Source organism: Caloenas nicobarica, chromosome 3 (assembly GCF_036013445.1).
Source record: "Caloenas nicobarica isolate bCalNic1 chromosome 3, bCalNic1.hap1, whole genome shotgun sequence".
NCBI classification, from domain to species: Eukaryota; Metazoa; Chordata; class Aves; order Columbiformes; family Columbidae; genus Caloenas; species Caloenas nicobarica.
Genome location: NC_088247.1, coordinates 121,384,070 through 121,402,754, shown reverse-complemented (window position 1 = coordinate 121,402,754; position 18,685 = coordinate 121,384,070). Strand labels below are relative to the sequence as shown.

At 47.2% G+C, this 18,685-nt stretch overlaps 1 protein-coding gene across 1 annotated transcript in view; it reads left to right on the top strand.

Moving 5' to 3' along the window:
* Nucleotides 1-18,101, top strand: part of GZF1 (GDNF inducible zinc finger protein 1) — a 53,735-nt gene extending 35,634 nt beyond the window's left edge. The window contains exons 4-15 of the mRNA XM_065631517.1: nucleotides 1,432-2,736; nucleotides 3,814-4,731; nucleotides 6,006-6,100; nucleotides 6,321-6,488; nucleotides 6,728-6,885; nucleotides 7,412-7,656; nucleotides 7,989-8,157; nucleotides 10,772-12,141; nucleotides 13,506-13,600; nucleotides 14,314-14,481; nucleotides 15,391-15,548; nucleotides 15,830-18,101. Of these exons, the coding sequence (XP_065487589.1) occupies nucleotides 1,433-2,736; nucleotides 3,814-4,731; nucleotides 6,006-6,100; nucleotides 6,321-6,488; nucleotides 6,728-6,885; nucleotides 7,412-7,656; nucleotides 7,989-8,157; nucleotides 10,772-12,141; nucleotides 13,506-13,600; nucleotides 14,314-14,481; nucleotides 15,391-15,548; nucleotides 15,830-16,177 (5,196 nt within the window). The 5' untranslated portion in view covers nucleotide 1,432 and the 3' untranslated portion in view covers nucleotides 16,178-18,101. The remainder of the gene's footprint in view (nucleotides 1-1,431; nucleotides 2,737-3,813; nucleotides 4,732-6,005; nucleotides 6,101-6,320; nucleotides 6,489-6,727; nucleotides 6,886-7,411; nucleotides 7,657-7,988; nucleotides 8,158-10,771; nucleotides 12,142-13,505; nucleotides 13,601-14,313; nucleotides 14,482-15,390; nucleotides 15,549-15,829) is intronic.
* The last annotated feature ends 584 nt before the right edge of the window (nucleotides 18,102-18,685 follow it).

The window sequence follows — 18,685 nt, the reverse complement described above, 5'->3', positions numbered from 1 at the left end:
TAAAGTTCAAATTCCTCTCCACATGGTAACAAAAAATACAGTCTTATTTTTTCTGAAGAAAAAAAGTGATAATTGATTAATTTGTACTGTTTTTCATTGGAAAGACATTTCAGTAAATTGTTCCTGGGCTGATTTAATCTCGAACCAGCTGAACTAAAGAGATGATGTTGGAACGTACCTTTCCGTTTGGCTTTGTATCAGATCCTGGTGTTAGCAGAGCTCACATGGGAGCGCGTATCGAGAATTTATCGCAGATGGGGATCTTAAAAAGGAGCAGGAGGAAATTAGCACGTGCTCTGCTCATTGATTTCTTTAATCGGGGAGCTTCGCAACGCTGGGGTCAGCTCCGCGCAGAAATGGAGAAGGAAATCCTGTTGGAAAGCATTAAGAGGGGTGAGCCAGAGGACAGATTAAGTGGAAGCTTTTCTGAATTTGTGGGCTTGAATATAGAGGACTCAGGATCAACCCTCCAGTTAAGTACAGATAATTAAGGTTCTGCATAACTCAAATTTACAGCCATTTTATATCTAGCAGAAATCTTGTCCATTTCCTATTAATGTAGCTGTACAGGTTCCAGCTGCACTTCACTGGGTCATTAAAAAAATCAGTTTAAACCTTTAAATGCAGTTTTTAAAACATTATTTGAGATGTCACAGGCATTGAATAACCGACGCCATGTGGTTTAGATGATTATCTTCTGCAGTAGCTTTTAATAGGAAGAGTATTCTCCAAGCTGTCTCTTAAGCTTGCTGTTCAAACCCATCCACTCTAGGCTGGGTATTGTGTTTGGCTTCCTGGTACTTTATGTTGAAGACACATTTGTCTTCTTAATCAGATGGTTTATATCTGCCAAGAATGTATTTAATGTAATGTCAAACATAATTTAGATGAGAAGTGAAAGTACGATTTGGTGGTGTTTTCTGCCAAGCATTATTACTGGGAGATGGAAACCCAGCAAGCCAAGCTTAAACCGAGCCCTTAAGCAATAACAAGCTGTTTCGGCTGTTTATTTTGGCCTGACACTCTTCCCTTGGTTACAGAGCTGTCGTAAGCATGTGCTAAATAACAGGCATTTAAAAATCATGCTAGATTGGGAATATCAGCTTCAGAGGATCGGATCAGAGCATCTAATGGCCTCAGTAAGGTTGGCAGCATCATTATTGTTCTTTTAAACAAGACTTCTGGTTCCAGCGGTATAAGTGTCACATGCAGGTTGAGACAGGAACACCGCAGAGTTCTCCAGCATCGGATTGACTGTAATAATAGCTAGTTGGGGAAATGCAAATTGTTCTTTCTGAGAAAGTCAAAATGTCAAAAAAATTCTGACCCCTCTGTTTGTTGATTGAGAAGGAGCAATTTTGAAATACCTTTCCAACAAAACACTTATTACCTCCTCAAAAAACCTCAAATGTTTGTCTGTTTTTCTGGCAGGATGGAGAAGAAGAAAATCCTGATGAAATCCAAGGTTGCTGCTCCTAACCTGCTGAGGACACTGCATTCCCTGTACCAGTTCGGTCACCTCTGCGACGTGACGGTCCACACGCAGCATCTGGGAATTCAGGAGGAGTTTCTGGTTCACAAAGCCGTCTTGGCAGCTTCCAGCAACTATTTCAAGGGGCTTTTCCTGCACGATGAGATGCTGGACACCAAGAACTGCACAGTGACTCTGCAAGACATTTACACAGAGGAGTTCACCTCCTTTCTGGAGTTCGTTTACACTGCGGAAGTGGAGATTGAAGCTGAAAAACTGCAACGGATGAAAGAGATAGCTGAAAGACTTGAATGCAAGGATTTGCTTGACATTTGTGAAGAAGTGAAAGCAGAGGGCAGGAAGGGGTTGGATTTGAGCCTCCACCTGAAGGGTCAGCTGTGTGAGAACGGGTCACAGTGGCCTCGCATCCAGCAAGAGGAGAACCGCAAACTGGGTAACTATTCTCAAGCTGTGGCAATACCCCTGCAGAGGAGACTTTGGGAGAGGCAGAACAAGAAAAAGCTGCTGCCTGGCTACGGAGTCATCAAAGGCCAAGCAGTGAGCCTGGAACAAGAGGAAACCGCTTTTCCAGACCCAAAATCCAGGACAGCAAAGCTACCAAAATGTAACAAGACAGATGCCAGAAACAGGCTCAGTGTGGATATTGTTAGTCTGGAAAATGAGAGTAGTGATTCTCTCCTAAGTCAGACCAAGTCAAAGGAAGCCTGTGTAGTCATTGGGAACACGCTGCCTGAGCAGTGGGAGGATGAAAACAGTTTAATTTCCAAATTTGCCAGTAAAACCGAACACAGGAAATCACCGTGGCACGTGGCAAAAGCTTTGCCGCAGATTGCCTGCGAGAAGTGCGACGAGTCGTTGCGTGTTACCAAGCAGCACCAGTCGCACATGGAGCTCAAGCACGATGCTAACCTGGCGGTCCGGTATGGCTGTGACACGTGCGAGCGGCTCTTCTCCTCGCACCAGAACCTGCGGCAGCACCGCCTCGCTGCTCACAGCCACGAGCGGGGCTTCTCCTGCGTGTTTTGCGACAAGAGGTTTAAGCGCCAGAAGGACACGAACGAGCACATCCGCAGGGTGCACGAGAAGAAGCGGCGTCCCCAGGCCTGCCCCTACTGCAACAAGGTCGTGGGCTCCAAGTGCGGCCTCACGGTCCACATACGGACGCACACCGGGGAGAAACGGTACAAATGCGAACGCTGCCCCGCCGGCTTTGCGCAGCGGTCTGCGTACAACACCCATGTCAGGTATGGCGTTCTCTGTGTCTGTGTTTCCTCTCTGTTCTTGAAGTCCCCGCTCCTTTAGTTCCAGAATTCCTTGGATCTGATCCGAAGCGTTTTGAAATCAACAGAGATTTTTTTCTGCTGACCTCATCAAGCTCTCAGTCCAGATTATTGGATTGAGTTCTCCCAGACTGGGAATTTAGGGGAACGTTTCCCGTTGAGTCAAAGACGACTTGTGTAACAGGATCTGTTAGGTGATTTTGGGAGCCTCGGATTTGGATTTATAATAGGAGCCTGAAAAGAATTGGCATCTGTTTAAAATGCACAAGAAAATGCCCTTGTCATAAATGTCAGGGCAGCGTGGTGCTTTTTAGTGTGATTTTCATGGACCAAATATCCTGCGTGCTGTTTCGCTGGGTAGCCTGAGCTTCCAGATGGGCTTATTAAGCGCTGCCTGCCCAAAAACGAGATGTTGAAATTGCACAGCAATTTCCAGAGCTGCAGAAGCCACTGTATGTGTCACACATTTCTGTACCCTGCCTGTGTGGGTCAGGAGATGGGTGGTTTTCTACTGGAGCCCAGCTTCCCCTTTAAAAAGTGTCAGAATTTGTTTGGAGTTCAGTCCAGTAGCAGAAAGACATTCCAGATGTGTCGCGAGTGCAGTGACACAGCTTGTTCCACGCACGGAGTGGGGATAATTGGAGTTAACCACTGCAGTTGATGACTTCCAAGGGAGCCCGTTCTGGTTTTCCATATAGGCATTTAATCTATGTTTCCCTTATTTTAAGTCCATTATTTCTTACCCTGTCTAGCGTGGCACTGGAGGAAAATGTACAGTCCAGCCTATGTTACTAGTCAGATCATGAACATGTGTACTTGAGAGGCTCCATCCTTGATGAACTGAGACCTTTTAATTTTCTTTAATTATCTGGTCCAACTCTACACGGAATTTTCCTGTTGTTTAGCTCTCCAGATAGCTGTTAATTTCTTAAATTGAAGAACAATTAAGAAGAAAGGACTCTTCCTCTGAGGCAAACATGCCTGAATGGAAACAATTAAACCTATTGAAGTTGTTCTGTGTTGTTTGTTTGTTTTTCACAGAAAATTCCACCAGTCTGGGCAAGCAAGGAAACTTGTGCCTGTCTATTGGATGGTAGTTCCGCCTGCGCTAGGGCCACATGCAGGGAGCTGTGACAAAGGTCCTGGCGGAGAGAGGTGGGATGGGACATCAGAGGCTGAACGACAGAAGCCTGTGAGGTGCGAAGAGGCCACAAATCGTGAGGAAGAACCCGGGGGTTTGTCTGTTACTGAAGCAGACAGCAGCAACGAGCAAGAACAGAAGCAGAAATATAAGGATGCTGAAGCAAGAAGTGAAAAACTGAGTGAAGAAGGGAATGAAGATGAAGGTGAAACAAGTGTGAAGGGGGAGGAGGAGGTAGATTATGAAGCGGGTTGTTCAGAAGTTGAAGATAGCAGAGATAATGAGGGGGACGATGAGGACGATGGATACTCTAATGAGAAGGATGGCGAAGAATGTGATTCAGATGAAGTGTTTAAAATAAAGAAGGTAAATAAACGCGGGGCAAATAAGTCTGCCTATGTAATAACATGTGAGAAGTGTAACGAGCAGTTTGTTTCGCGGAAGAAGTACGTGGATCACTGCAGAGACGTCCATCAGTGCTTGCCGGGTAAAGCCTATCAGTGCGACATCTGCAGCAAGTCGTTTGCCAGCTACAACAGCTGGAAGGAGCACCGAGCGTGTGTCCACACGGACGAGCGGCAGTTCGCCTGTACCCTCTGCAATGCTACCTTTAAAAGAAAGAGAGATGTGAGGACGCATTATATGCGGAAGCACGAGGGCAGAGTCAAACGCCCGCTCTGCTCTGTCTGTGGGAAGATCCTCAGCTCCCGAACGGCGCTGGTGTTCCACATGCGGACGCATACGGGAGAAAAACCTTACGAGTGTGGCATTTGTCATGCAAAATTTGCTCAGCCCTCGCAACTTAAGGTCCACACCAGGTCAGCCTGCAGCACCACTCCTCCCATTACCGCTCCCTGCATGCCCAGTGTGCTTTGGTGCTTCTTTTTCCTTTTCTGAGTCATTCTCCTTGTGCGTCCTTGTAAGAGGAACACCGGGATATAATTTGTTCTGTAGTATCCGTGATTAACTTTTACGTAACGGCTTTGTCTGCATCTGGCCGTTGCATCGGTTTTGTAGGGGTTTTGAAACACGCTTTAGGCGAACTTGTGAGCAAAAGCCAGTTATTTGAGCCAGTCTTCAAAATAAGCTGATGGTCTTCGCTGATGAAAAGTAGGACGGGCTGAACATGAGTCAAGGACCCCAGAGGCCCAGATGCCGAGCCCCGCTCGCTCTTTATCACCCTGAGCAAGTCATTGAGTGTGAGATTTTGGGTTTTGTGCGCAATACAAAAGCTGGATTTCTCATCTGGGCTCCCTCTGTAGTCAGTGGAGCTAGACTGGATGAGTCGCTCGCTGGTGAGGTCTGGTGAGTGTGTCCTCTCCCAGGAGAGAGTGAATCACCCCTTGGAATTTCCCATTTTTCTCCCAACAGGGAGTCTGGCAGATAGCTTGTTAACTGGGAGGTTAACTGTTGGAGGGCTAAATGGGGTGAGAGAAATCCTGTTACTAGAGACTGCGCACCTGTACCATGGGGACAGTAGCGTCCTTCTGTCTTCTAAGTGCTCCTACAGTGATTTAAAAAATTGTGAGGTATTCTGATTCAGGACCAGCAAAACATCGGAAATGCCAAGATAGTCCATGCCGGCTGAAACGCGGTGGTGCTGCACTGTGTGCAAGATGCGGTGTGACTGCAACAGAGCAGTGACTCATGGGGTTTGTGTTGGGTGACTGCCTGTGTCTCATCTTTGCAGAGTTTTGCCTGACAACTCCAAATTATGCGTGGTTTTGCACATTTAGGCTGGAATAAGAGAAGTCAGTGCAGTGTTAAAACCACACATTAGGCTCAGACTTTCACTGATTTGAGCTAGTTTTTAATAAAATGTCCAGTGTGCATACAGAAACACTGCTTGCCTGATTTTCCTTACAGCCTTTTGTCTTAAAATTTGGAATATCCTGCCGGTTGCAGTTTGCGGGCTGGAGAACACGAGGCAGAGGGATTGCGGCAGCCAAGAACATGGCCCACAGTGTCCCAAGAGATCTTTGAAAAAACGAAGTCTGCTGCCTGTAGCATGTAGAACATAATTTCAAATACGTTATTTTGAGTATGCACTACAAAAGCTAATTTACTAACGTTCATATTTTGCTTCGTTTAGGTCCCATACGGGGGAAAAGCCATATATTTGTGAGGACTGTGGGGCTTGCTTTGCTGATAAAGGCAAACTCACTGGCCACAAAAGGACGCACACAGGTAGGTGTTCAATACTGCCGCTCCTTCCATCTGGTTTCTCCCTTTATTTATACCACTAGAAATTCCTAGTTGGGATTTGAAGAATGTGCATGCTTTTTTTTTTTTTTCCTGTAACTCACAGAAAAAGGAACTGCTGGGGATAGAAGGGCATTTGAAAGATGAACTCTGAAGTACAAAATTCCGCCGAAATAATCCAGGATGTCTTTTTCCCTTTGCTCAGGAGAGCGCCTTTTCAAATGCGACGTATGCGGAAAGCATTTTGCCACCAACGAGTACCTGAAATGCCACAAGCAGTGCCACATGGGCGCCAAGCCCTACAAGTGCGGGGTTTGCGGGAAGACGTTTGGGCTGAGAGCCTCGCTGGCCCAGCACAGCAACGTCCATGCAGGTAATGAGACAAAACTAATTTGGGCTGCAAAAATAAACGGCGCCGGAAGCTGAACACTGTCCAGTTTGGATGGTGGCTTTTTATTCCAGAGTAATTTTTATAAGATATTTGGGTTAGGTGGTGAAGACAAGGAGGGCTCATGCTGATCCTGGCTAAGCGGGGCACGATATCGCCTCATTTTGTGTGCTGAAATCAGGGCCAGATGCTCCCGCGGTCATTTTTTTTGGTTTGTTTTTTAGGGACTCGTCCGTATTTCTGCGAGCAGTGCGGGAAAACGTTCACCCAGCAGGGCGCTCTGCGCCGCCACCAGCGCATCCACACCGGGGAGAAGCCCTACAAGTGCCGGGCTTGCGAGAGATCCTTCACGGACATGTCCACGCTGCGCAGACACGTGGCGGTACGCTGCCCCCATTTGCCGTGTCTAATGACCAGGAGAAGCATCTTGCCTTGATGAGAGTTTGCGTTGATGCTGAAGTTCTCATTTTTAGTTTAAAAAAAAAAAGTGTAAGAATTAATATGTCCGCGTTGCAGATAAATCTGATTTTACGCGTTTCCAGCGTTGCGATGCGCTGAAAAAATGGATTGCTGAGCTCAGCTGTTTTCAGAGCACATCAGGTCCTGACATGACCACTAAGATGGAACATAAAGGGTTTGTTTTTTCAGTTACAAGGTTTTTTAAGTTAATGTTTGCCTGCGTGCTGAAATTGTAGCTGCTTTTGGAAGCTTTCAGTGACAGCGGAGCCAGAAATCAGCGCGGAGCTGGCGAGACAGGCAGAGTTTTTGCATTTGACACAAGATCATAGAGTTAACCCCTATACTGTTTGACTTTGTACTGGATTAAATCTTCAGTTATTATTAGGAAAAAATCAGATGTAATAGTTTTTCCCCCTTTTTTTTTTTTTTTGTTTTTTTTTTTTTTTTAGATTCATGACCGGAATGCCCACTGGAGAAGTTTCTTAATCGATCTTACAACCAAAAAAGACCATAACTGGTCCAAAATAGAAATGTTCTCGGAAGCCTGTGCGGGTGAAGACTCTGCGCCAGAAATTTGGTCAGTTGACCAAGGTAAACTTCACAAACCCGAGAGCCCTTTTCTTAAAAAAGCAGAACATGTGCCACCTGGTGTTAATAACACCACACAAGGCGCCGATCGCTCCCTTCTATGCTTGTAACATCAGTTATCGTCACAAAACCGCGCGGTCTCTCCAGGCCAAATTAACTCACGCGTTCGTTAGCGCTGCCTCGTTAGGCGGAGTTTTTTTTTTTTTATTTATTTTTTTTTACAAAGTTTTGTTTTTACAAAGTTTTGGAGTCTCTTTGTGGAAGTGTGTGCAGGTTAAACCTGTGTGCAGGCAGGGGCGTGGTGCTGTCGCTGTAAATTGCTGTTTTTTTTTTTTTTTTTAAATAAATAAAGATAACGTGACCGGCCATCCCGTAACTAATTTATTCGCGTAGATTTAACTGTAGAAAACTCAATTTGGCGACGTGGTGGCGTCGCAGGCCCGCCGGGCCGCGTTGCCTAGCAACGCTGTCGCGGTGCGTGACGCCACTTCCTGCGCGCTGCCGCCGCGCCTGCGCACTGCCCCGCCAACGGCCGCGCTTCCGGCCGCCGCCTGTGAGGGGACGAGCGGCGCTGCCCGGCCCGCTCCGCTCCGCCGCGGGGCTGCCGGTGAGTGCGGGGCGAGAGAGGCCTGCACGGGCTGCGGGAGCCGGGGAGCGACGCTGGGGCTGTCCCCGAGCCGCCCCCGGGCGGCCCGGCCGCGTCCCCGCGCCGTTCCCCGTCCCCTCAGAGCCGAGTGGCCGCCGGGGCCCTGTCCCCTCGGCACGGCCCGCGGGACGCGCTCCCAGCCCTCCCGGAGGAGAGAGTGGGGGGTGTGTGTGTGTATGATGGGGGGCTGCTGCTTTTTAAAAATTTATTTATTTTAATTAATTTTACTTAAGGCCCAAAATGGGAACTCCACGGGGTGAGGTGCACCTACCGTTTGCTGGACGTTTTCTAGAGCTGGCATTCCGTGTCCACAGCAAAGAATGGTTAAGTGCCGCTGCGCAGTGTAAATTCCACGCTCTTTTTTACAAGGGGGAGAGAAAACCTGCGTTACAAATGAACACCTCCAGTCTGCGCAGGCTCAGGAGTCCCTGGAATAGTGGCACAATGAGCTTTGTGGCTCCGAGATCAAACAGTTTAATTTAGAGTCTTCAGGGGTCTCAACATCCAGTGACCTATATTACATTAAAACATGCAGGGTTTTGTTGGTTTGGGTTTGTTTCCATTTTTTTGGTCTCTTTGTTCTTCATGAGGAATAAAATGGGGCCACTCTGGCAGCAGGAGAGGCCGAGGGAGCAGTGTGCTGAGGAAGAGGTGGGCGGCTGGCCCTGTTGCTGGGAGCGTGTGATGGTTCCACGTCCTCCTACCATGCAGGAGTCCCCTGGGCTGGGGGCTGCGTGTCTCTGGGTGCCCCTGTGCTCTCCCCCTGGGGTCCTCTGTGTCATCTAAAGCAAAGAAAGAAAAAAAGGAGTTAGCACAATGTGTCTGTGAACGCAGGCGCTGTGGTCAGCTCCTCAGCACAGTTACGGGATGTTCGCCCCAGCGGGAGGCGGTGGCGATTTGGGTTCTTGTTTCCTGCTGGGGATCGCTGGTGTCTACACGTGACCGCAGCTTTTGTGTGCACTCAGATGGAAAATAGACGGGTAGTTGTGAAATAACATGATAAGGAGCTCAAAAATAATTGTACTGGGGAAAAAAGTTAGGTTTTTACATTGTTGGTTATTTCAGATAAAGCATTCAATGAGTTTTTGCTTAATTCACCCTCCGATACTGGGAGTGCCAGTTTGTTGTGCAACTGGGAGGAAAAACATCGCAGGGTGACTCTGGAGAATGGGAAGCAAAGTTTAAACATCATCTTTTGTGTTTATTTGTGAGAGTTGGTGTTTCAGTCAGAAGTCAAATCATGTCATTCTCGTTCATAGACAGTTTCTGTCCAAACTGAAGCGTGTCATTGGGGTTTGTTTGTAAAAGTGGATAGTGTTTTGGGATGTTTTGAGCTCTGGGCTGGCACCAGCGATTCTTTATCCCCTTCCTGGGTCTTTAGGTGTAGTAAAACTCAGTAACAGTGCGGTTTAGGTATTCGTTAGAATAACGTTAGCAGAACTATTTAAATTATTATTTTAACATTATTATTTTAATTATTATTAATTTTTTAGTTATTATTCCCATGTTTCTTTCATGCTTAATATGGCTTCCTTACTGTTACGTAAACTTTATTCCATTTGTACGCTATTTTTTTATCTTTCTGAGCAAGATTTTTAGTGTCCCGTATCTAAATGACTGCAAGTCTACTATGTGTATAGAGGAAAGTTAATGTTTAGGAAGTGGAAAGAAATATTTCAGATTCAAAAAGCATTTGTATGAGTTGTTAGGAACACAGTGGAATTCAATAGATTGCAGAGGGGGTGTTGCTCAGAGTGTCTTCAAGGTTCACAGAAATATTGATTGTTCTCAGGTCAAACATTTAAAAAAACCCCCAAAACTCAGTACTTTGAGAACTTTGGAGCAGCTTAAAACGTTACTGGGAAATGCAATGTAACCTAAATGTCTGTGGAAATTGTGAAGCCCTTGTACGGCTGCAAATGGGCATGCAAAATTTAGAGGACGTAAGTCCATTTTGAGTGATAATTTTTTAAAAAAAAGACAACACTTTGAGAGAGTTCTAGGATTTCTTAGGTTTGCAGTTTGAGAATATGATTCTGCAGGCTCCTGTGCTTTGGTCGGTTAAGCATTTGGAATTTTATCCCAGTCTTGTTTAACAGTCTTATCTCGAAAGCGCGTTTAAGGAAGTGTTTATTTAGGATTGCAGTTAACTTTCACTTAATCTTACCTTTCTCCTGCTGCCTGATTAGCAGGGAGAATAATTTCTTAATTCCACATGCCTTAATGAGAAGGTTTCCTTTGATCTTCCTCTGTTTGCTTTGTCCCTATTACAGGTTCAAACAGTCTTTAGCGTTTCACGTGAAACTACAGTAGAGATTTAAACTCAAATTAACTTCAGAGAAATCTCCGTGTGTGACTGGTGACATGTTTCTAGATGTGAGCGCTTAGGGTGATGCTTTTTGAAACCGGTACTTGTAGCCAGACATTCCACAATGCTCCTTTGAAAGTCTGGTCTCTTAAGCTCAAGCACCTTAAGTGCTTAAATCTGAAGTGAAGCGCTCTCCAAAGTCTGGATGTGGCTTTTGGCAACTGAAACCGTGGAGTTTCGTTGACTAACATGCGATGTTGTTAACAGCTTTTTGCAGAGAGAAGAAAGATGGAAAGTAATGCGGTTTTACTGGAATCCAAGTCCTCTCCCATCAACCTCCTGAATGAAATGCATCAGCTGCGTCTCCTGGGCCACCTGTGCGACGTGACGGTCAACGTGGAGTACCAGGGCGTCAGGGCTGAGTTTGTGGCTCACAAGGCGGTTTTGGCGGCCACGAGCAAGTTTTTCAAGGAGGTGTTCCTCAACGAGCAGGCCATGGACAGCCCCAGGACCATCGTGTTCCTCAACGAGGTCCAGGTCGCTGACTTCGCTTCCTTCCTTGAGTTTGTCTACACTGCCAAGGTGGAAGTGGAAGAAGACCGAGTGCAGCGGATGCTGGAAATAGCTGAAAAGCTGAAGTGCTTGGACCTCTCGGAAACCTGCTTCCAGTTAAAGAAGCAGATGCTTGAGTCGGTGCTGTTGGAGTTGCAGAACTTCTCCGAATCGCAGAGCTCTGAGGAGGAGAGCACTGCTCAGCCGAGTGTTTTGCCTGAGTCCAAAGCCGCTGCTGTGGCAGAAGCCGAGCAGACGGACTGTCCCGCGGATCCTCTGGGCTCCCCGGCAGACAGGCCCAGCAACGGAGCCTCTCCCGAGGCGCCCGCTGCCAAATCGAAAGAGAAAATGGACAAAAAGAAGGAAATGCCGAAGCCTCCTTACGCCAAAATCAGAAGGGCAAGCGGGAGGCTGGCGGGGAGGAAAGTGTTTGTGGAAATCCCGAAGAAGAAATACACAAGGCGGCTGAGGGAGCAGCAGAAGAATACAGAGGTTGCTGTTGAAGAAAACATGTATCCTCAAGAGCAGGATTTGTGTGATATGGAGAGGGAGGAGGAGGAGCAAGCGGAGAACAGCGTCAAACCTGAAAGTGAAGACTGCGATGGCAACTTTGAATCGGAAGACAACCCGAAAAAATCTGAAGAGGAGAAAAAGCAGCGAGGCAGTAACTTCAAGTGCAGCACGTGCGAGAAGGAGTTCCTGTACGAGAAAAGCTTTCTCAAGCACATCAAGCACAGCCACGGCATCGCGGCCGAAATCGTTTATCGGTGCGAAACCTGCGGCCAGACCTTTGCCAACCGGTGCAACCTCAAAAGCCACCAGCGCCACGTCCACAGCAGCGAGCGCCACTTCCCTTGTGAGCTCTGCGGTAAGAAGTTCAAGAGGAAGAAGGACGTCAAGAGGCACATTCTCCAGGTTCATGAGGGTGGTGGGGAGCGTCATCAGTGCCAGCAGTGTGGAAAGGGGTTGAGCTCCAAAACCGCCTTGCGGCTCCATGAAAGGACGCACACAGGCGACAAGCCTTATGGGTGCACAGAGTGTGAGGCTAAATTTTCTCAGCCTTCTGCACTTAAAACACACATGAGGTATGAACGGACTTCACTGGCCTTGTTAGATTCTGGGGGGAGAAGCAGAGTCCCCTGGAACACACTTGGAGCCTTCAAGTGAAGTGGGGATGTAAAACATTACTTTAAAAAATTTTTTTCTGCTTTTCAGGTGCAGGGAGTTGCTGTAATTTTCTTTCAGCCCCACGGAGGCACGTGGGCTGCTGCCGGAGTTGACTTTTCTCACGGGAGCAGACCCATTAACAGTCGATGGGATGTTTCCCGTGAGAAAAGCAACCCCCGCGCCAAATTATTTGTAGGATTAGGGCTATAAATATTTCAGCTCATTTGAATGCCTCTTTGTATTCAATAGAAAAATGTTATGCAATAGGGGTGAAAATATTGTAAAAAGATTTGGCTGTGTATTAAATTCAAGCACACCAGATTTGGGTGCTAAGCATAGAAAACTACTGATATGTGATTGGAAACAGGGGACACGTCACCGTCTGGAGGTGAGTGACGCCCCAGAGGCACCGGCGCAGAGCTGATGGGATCAGTTTGTATCTCAGAGATGGATATCTGGAGTTTCTTCTCCCTTGTGTGCCACTGCGACTATTCAACAAGCTTGTTGAATGCTGAACTCAGTGCTGTCCTCACTGGTGACACTGAGAATTTCTCACCTTTTTGCGTATATTTTTACACCTGTGCTCTTCCTGTTGGTGTGTATTAGCACGAAAAACAGCCTCCCTTAGCTGCGTTCACCCCGCACTGTTCAAAAGAGCCCTGACGTCTGCACAGGCTCAAAAATTTAAGGTAGACTGGCCCCAGCAGCAATTTTGTGAAGAGCCCTTGGTGTACACACAGCCTTTCCCCGGCGATCGCGCTGCTTGGGACGACAGCAGGAAAAACTGTAAAAACAGCAGCTTTTTATTCCACTCCTTGGGTGCCGCGTGTTCCAGAGCAGCCGGTGACTCTGCAGGAGCCGCTTGCCAGGAAACATGTTGCTTGCATTCAGCGTGGAATGTTTTATTGATAGTGTCAGCAATATAAAGTTGCTTTACTTCCCATCTCAAGACAGTTACATTTTTTTTTTCAGTCTGTCTTATCTGGATACAAGTTTTCTAAACTTTACTCAATTTTTACCTTTAAAAATCTGGTTTTACCCTAAAGAAGTTTCTGGGTCTGGGCCTCAATGGTGCAGCACCTGCACTATTGAGCAATAAAGCTGCACCACAGAAACCACAATGCAGAATTTGTCTCAGCCGAAGGTATTTTTAAAAGACACTGAAATCCTGTGCAGACGTGTGGTTGCTCTTCAGAGAGCAGTCACAAATGAGGACGACTTGTGTTGTGCTGAGAAGGGGAGAACTGTAGCTCGGTGCTTTAACGTCGCTTTCTCATTTCAGAATCCATACTGGTGAGAAACCTTTTGTCTGTGATGAGTGTGGTGCCAGGTTCACCCAGAACCACATGCTCATTTATCACAAACGCTGTCACACAGGTAAGGCTTTTCGGACCGGGGGAGGCCTGCTGTCAAACCAGGAGATCTCATTTTCTTTCAGAAAACGCTTTTTTTTGTCGTTGGTTTTTAAATAAAAACAGATATTCTCATCCCTAGACAGGATTTTACTGAGAAAGGTTCCTACAGGTGGAGAGGCAGAGAGTGGAGAAAGTAAAAGGAGCTGATTAAAGAGAAAAGCGGTTCCCATCGGGCTGGGATCTGATGCCCTGAGTGTGGACTGCAGCTACTTTTTGTTCAGTAGCCAGAGATCGGCCATCAATAAAAGGTTGGGCTGAATTCAAGAGAACAATGATTTCCCTAGAAGTCCAGAGCAGTTAGCCCAAGGAATATAAAGAGCTGGCTTGGCTGAGCCTGATGTGCAAAGAAATCTTTTTAAAAGCACGTGTCCTTCTCCCGGGTATCCTTTGGAGTATGAACTGGTGGTTTGGGTTGACCCTTCGTACCACCCATGAGTTTTGTGTGGTATTTCTGCACCTCTTAATTGACCTGCCTTAAAACTGTGTGCCAGTAACTCCTAACTACACGTGGGTGGCAGAAAATCTTAAATCACAACAAAATATAATTGCAAGAAGAGAAATTTATAATTAAGATTGCCTGCGTAGAGGCGGAGGCCGTTCATGAGAGACTTGCCGCGCTGTGTTGGTGCAGAGGGCTGGTTTAATTCTCCTTTATAATTCTCCTTTTCCTTGCAGGGGAAAGGCCCTTCATGTGTGAGACGTGCGGGAAGAGCTTCGCCTCCAAGGAGTACCTGAAGCACCACAACAGGACCCACACTGGATCCAAGCCCTTCAAATGCGAAGTTTGCTTCAGAACCTTTGCACAGCGGAACTCGCTTTACCAGCACATCAAAGTGCACACAGGTAGAAGCTGCTCTTTTGGGTTTAAAAAAAAAATAAATCATGATTTAAAGATGTAAACTTCACAGGTGTTCAGTTCAGACAAGGAATTTCTCAGCTAGGATTCCCCATTACTTGAATTCCTGCCCTGCACACACGTTTTGTGCACATTGTGGTGTTTCTTCCACCTTTGACGTTTACATTTTCTCCTGATGGATTTTCTCTTCAGTGTCCATTTTTAAGTTTTCTTACCCACTCTCTCAAAGTCCACGTGATTCAGCGATACAGCAGGTTGCAAATACTCAGATTATTTTCACCTTGTAATAAATACCACCCTGTAGAAGGGTCCTTGCCAATACTCCCTGTTAACTTCCCAAATTTGTTGCCATGGGCATGGCAGTGCTGATGTCCAGCTGGTTTTCCTGTTCTGGAGTCTCATCTCTTTTTGTGACACCGCTTGTACCTGTTACAAAGCTTTTCGGTGTCACTTTTTCTGCCTTAGCCAAGGAAGGAGTAAATGTGTCATTGTTTCAAAAAGTGCTTAATACAGTGACTGCAGCAAGATGGATGGGGGAGAACTGGGTGGTTGTGAGCAGCGCTCGCAGAACATACCTTGGAAATAGGAAACTGTGTTCTGGGCAGGACTTCAGTTGTTAATGGAAAATACCTGTTAAAAAATGCGGAGGTTTCAGTGGTTGTGCAGAGTTATGGAGGCTGTGGGCCTAGCTCTTCCTCCACGAGTATCTGCTCGCTTTGGATGTGTCAAAATTTACCCAACTGTGAGAATTCTGAAAGCATTGTTATTTTTCTGGAGATGCTTGTGTGTGCCTTTATCATTTCATAAAGTGGAGGGGTTACGTGACGTTCCCCAGCGAGCAGCACTCGTAACACCCCGATGTTGTTGCTTTAACGGCTGAATCGCTGTGTTTGCAGGCGAGCGGCCCTACTGCTGCGACCAGTGCGGGAAGCAGTTCACGCAGCTGAACGCGCTGCAGCGGCACCACCGCATCCACACCGGGGAGAAGCCCTTCATGTGCAACGCCTGCGGCAGAACCTTCACTGACAAGTCCACGCTGCGGCGGCACGCGTCGGTACGGACCTCGCAGCCTCGTCCTCCTACAACGTTCTTCCGTGGCCACGGTTTTTGTTGGGTTTGGCGAATTGTCCTCTCTGCTGGACCCCTTAGATGCTTTATAGGGAGCTCACAGATCGGTGCCTGGGTGTACACTGACATTTGGGGGATATTTAGGTGGGATGAAAATAGAGACCTTTTCTCCCAGCACCAGGTGTGAGGTGGTTCCAAGTTTTTGCCTCCCAGACACTCGTCACGTGTTCAACCTTCTGACTTTTTGTTTGTTTGTTTTGTTTTCAGATACACGATAAAAACACACCCTGGAAGTCCTTCCTCGTCATTGTCGAAGGAGCATCTAAGAATGACGAAGGACACAAAACGGAGCTACCCGAGGAAGAATACGACGCGTCACCTAAAATCCCGGAGAAGCTGCTGTCTTTCCCCGAAAACGGCCACTACCAGAACTTGCCAGGGAGCGTGACTGCGCTGCAGGACAACGGTGCCGCCCCGGGGACGGACTGTAAGTCGGATGGGCCCCCCGGCCCGCAGGGAGCCCTGGTGGGCACGGCGCTGGGCGAGCTGACCGTGCTGCACACACAGGGTGACTCCGGCCAGCCCCAGCTGCACGCCCTGCTCAACATGCAATAATCCGGGATTTACCCAGCCGGGTAAAGCTGCGCCCTTTGTACAGTCCTGGGACTTTGCCAACAACCCACCAAGGGAACCGGGGAAGCAGGGCTGGACGTGAAAAATGTGCACTGGATCTCCAGAATTCCCTCAAAAACCGCATTATCTGCCTCCAAGGCACGCAGCTCCATCGTAGGGCAGGGTAATGCCACAGCGGGTGGTGGGAGAGGGGGCAGAAATCCCAGGAAAGCTATTCCTTACGAGAAGGCGGCTGTGGGAAGGTGCGAGGTGGATTTATGGTTGATTTGATGAGACACGTACAATCATGAGAAACGACGTTGTGTTTCTCAGCCTGGTAGCTTAGCAAAATTAATTGTGGTTTTGGGTTGTTTTGGTTTGTGGGTTTTTTTTCCCCTAGTGGGAATTCATACGTAAGTTTGGCTCAATTGCTTTTTCAGGAAACATTGGTTTATCTCTGCTTTTGCCAAAGATTCCAGCAGCGAGCCAGCTCGCTCCTTGGGAATACGAGTGGGAGCAACTCCTGGAGCTTCCTCCCAGGAGTTGTAATTCTCCAGTAGCCAAACGGGCAAGCAGGAGCCCAGTGCTGCAGCTGCACAGGTGGGGGATTATTTTTGCCTTTCGGTGAAGCCTGGTGCAGTTGGACGTTTGCATTAAAGCCAGAATCTTCTAACTCCTCCCACTTCAGAACTTGGCAATTAAGAGACCAAAACATCTCTTGTAAAACTTGTCTATGAAAAGTATGTCGGTGCTGGAAAAGCTTGTGCGGAAAGACCGCTTATTGCTGTTCTCCTCCTAATTTGTGTCTGTAATATTGAAGCCGTTTCCTGCTGGTCTGGGTAGGTCAGCAATGCTCTGTTTTTTCCACCATCAGTTCATTGCTCAGAGCTGCAGGCTTACTTTTAAATGAAGTCCTACAATTAGAGTTTTGCTGTCGCGTCACTACAGCAAATTCCAGTGGCGTGAGAGGCTCCAGAGGTAAATTCCCTTACGACCGGGAGGCAGTCAGGGTTTGTATGACTAATGGCATGAAAAGATGCAAAGAAGTGAAAAAGGCACTGGACTGTTGTTGGAGGGATTTAGGTCTTTATTTCCCAGATATTGAAAGCTTTGGAACAGGGGAGGGATCTTTGAAATATTTGTTGCTGGCAAAGAACAAGCTGCCTGGGGTGACTCTGGTTTTTGGGAGCAGCTGAGACTTCACAGCACTTTGCTTAATGCTTCAGAACTCCGGAGCAGATTCCTGGAGCTTTTCTAATTCCTTTCCTGGCTCGCTTTTCCGTTTCTCTTTTTTTTAATATTGTAGTATTTCCGCAGAGGCTTTGTTGGCTGAAGCTGCGAGACAAAGGTGGCATTAGCGCAGAGGTGAGCACAATCTCTTTGGCAGAGCAATAACTGCGCCCGAGCTGTGGCATGCAGCTGGTTTTGGACCTCAAAGGGATGCCTGGTGCGTGACGACAGAATGGTAACTTAATCTAGAGAAAGGGAATTTTTTGTAAAAGAGAACATTTCCAAGAGGTTATATTTGAAATATTTATTCAAGCGCGATGTTCCTGTCGGAGCTCAGTGTTCCCCATGACCAATGTAAAGAGTCTGTTGAAATATTTGAAGTCTGAGCGTTACTATCTGTAGCTGGGGGAACTTTTGTACTCGGTGAGCGCACAGAAGTGAGTTACTCATATGAACTGTTCTTATTAAAATATTGAAATCTTACCACTGACCTTTTCCTGTGAAATGTTTCCATGCCCTAAGGCTGGGCTGGGTCCAGCTTCAGCCTTTTGCATTTCCCAGGAAAGAACATTTATCACTCCTTACATTCATGATTCTCACTTTATTAATAATGTACAGATTCACACAAAACATATTCTTGCTAAGGCCATTTCATTAATAAGTTTCCATAGTAGAGAGTTGTGTACTGGGGGGGGATACAGCAGAGTGGCAGATTGTCACAATTTACCACCAACACACTGGGGGACATGCTGATACGGAACTAACATTTTATTTTAATAATCTTCACTCCCGAGCACAGGGACAGACCGCGCAACCCCTGGGGAGGGGCTCCTGCTCCACTAATACTGACAACTGGAAAAGGGAACAAAAAAGGCAGAAATAAGTGACTTGCTGTGGTCGGACAGGAAACCTCCCAGCCTGCACCTGCCCTCACCCAGGCGCCAAAGCTTGATACAAGTCAGGACAAAACAGGTAAATTAAACAGAAATGGTTCCTTTTAGCCCAGGTGAGGGCAGCAGCAGTTACGGCTTTGAGCCCTCTTGGCCAAAATAAGATCAAATCTGCAGCTAATCCAGGTTTAGCTGGAACTTAGGCTGAGCTCTGCGCCCAGCTCGGGGGACAGACTGGGACCACGTGCTGAATGGAATTTCAAGTATTTCTTTGCCAAGTTTGCAGGAGGACAGAGACGAGATGTGGCGGGCTGAGCCGCAGCGATTGTTTTGTTGTGGACAGAGGCTGATTGGGAGCAAAACCCTGAAAAACGGCCCAGAAGTGAAGAAA